A 1,195-nucleotide genomic window follows, 5' to 3' on the forward strand; every position below is an offset into this window, starting at 1 on the left:
TCTGCCTCAGCCTGGGGAAGCGAAGCAGCCATCCGAAAGTGAGGGCCTGTTGCAGAGCTTCTGGTGTCCTGGAGCTGTGGGCTGGGGCAGCGTGGGCACAGGCAAGCGGCTGTAGGCATGGGGAGTGTGAGGCTGAAGGAAAGCGAAGATGTTGGACTGGTCCCTTCCCTCCCACCCCACAGGACAGCGAGGTTAAAAATAACCCTTTGCCTCATGCTGTGAGTGAAAATAAAGGAGACTGAAAACAGAACAGTCCTGGATCATTGCAGTTAAAGGACCTGCTTGGGTTAAAAGCATAGATATGGGCTTGTGTGCCTTGGGGGAAAGAATATAACCAGTGCCACTGGCTGGGCAGTCCCATGGAAAATGAAGCATGTACCCCTCACGGTGGCAGAGACTAAGCAGTGTGATGAGCTACTGGAAGAGGCAGTAGCATCCTGAGTGCTTGAAGGCTGTCCAGCCTGCCCTACCGTGCCCCTGTGTGCGGCCTGGGAGCTGGGTTTCAGCCAGGATGTGCCACCAGCGTGTGCCACCAGCATGGCCTGGCCAGGAGTCCCAGGAGCACTTCGGCCAGGAGTCTGCGGGTTTGGAACAAACCAGGCTGATAGGATGGGAGAAGAGTCTATGAGACTCCCCAGCTTCTTTCGGCCGTACACAGTAGTTGGGGGGTCGGAAGGGGGCAGAAGGGGGCCCAAGGGTGTGGATGGGGGATCGCAGCAATGGCCCTGCCTGTTCCTCTGTGCAGGATGGTTCCCCCGCCACCTGTCAGCAAGCCCCACGTGTGCCTCTCCACTGTGCTCATCATGACCAGCCTCGTCCTCATGGATGCCTACCTGGTGGAGCAGAGCCAGGGTTCCAGAAAGCTGGGCATCTGCGTCATGGTGGCAGTGGGTGACGTGTGCTTCCTGCTCGTGCTCCGCTACATGGCCATCTGGGTCGGTGCAGAGGTAAAGACAGCTAAGCGAGGCTACGCCATGATCCTCTGGTTCCTGTATGTCTTTGTTCTGGAGATCAAAGTCTACTTTGTATACCAGAACTATAAAGCTGACCGGAACAGCCTGGATCTCATTGCCCGCAAAGCACTGACCTTGCTGCTCTCCATCTGCATCCCGGCCCTCTACGTGTTGTTGGTGGCCACAGAGCACATGGAGTATGTCAGGACATTCAAGAAGAAAGAAGATCTCCGCAACCGCCT

At 56.7% G+C, this 1,195-nt stretch overlaps 1 protein-coding gene across 1 annotated transcript in view; it reads left to right on the forward strand.

The window, feature by feature from the left end:
* Positions 1-746: 746 nt before the first annotated feature.
* Positions 747-1,195, forward strand: part of LOC104464357 (transmembrane protein 121-like) — a gene marked incomplete at its 3' end in the record, with an annotated part of 846 nt that continues 397 nt past the window's right edge. The window contains exon 1 of the mRNA XM_010077034.1: positions 747-1,195. This exon is cut by the window's right edge and continues 397 nt beyond it. Within this exon, the coding sequence (XP_010075336.1) occupies positions 747-1,195 (449 nt within the window).

This window comes from Pterocles gutturalis, unplaced genomic scaffold, assembly GCF_000699245.1.
Source record: "Pterocles gutturalis isolate BGI_N339 unplaced genomic scaffold, ASM69924v1 scaffold17353, whole genome shotgun sequence".
In the NCBI taxonomy this organism is placed as follows: Eukaryota; Metazoa; Chordata; class Aves; order Pterocliformes; family Pteroclidae; genus Pterocles; species Pterocles gutturalis.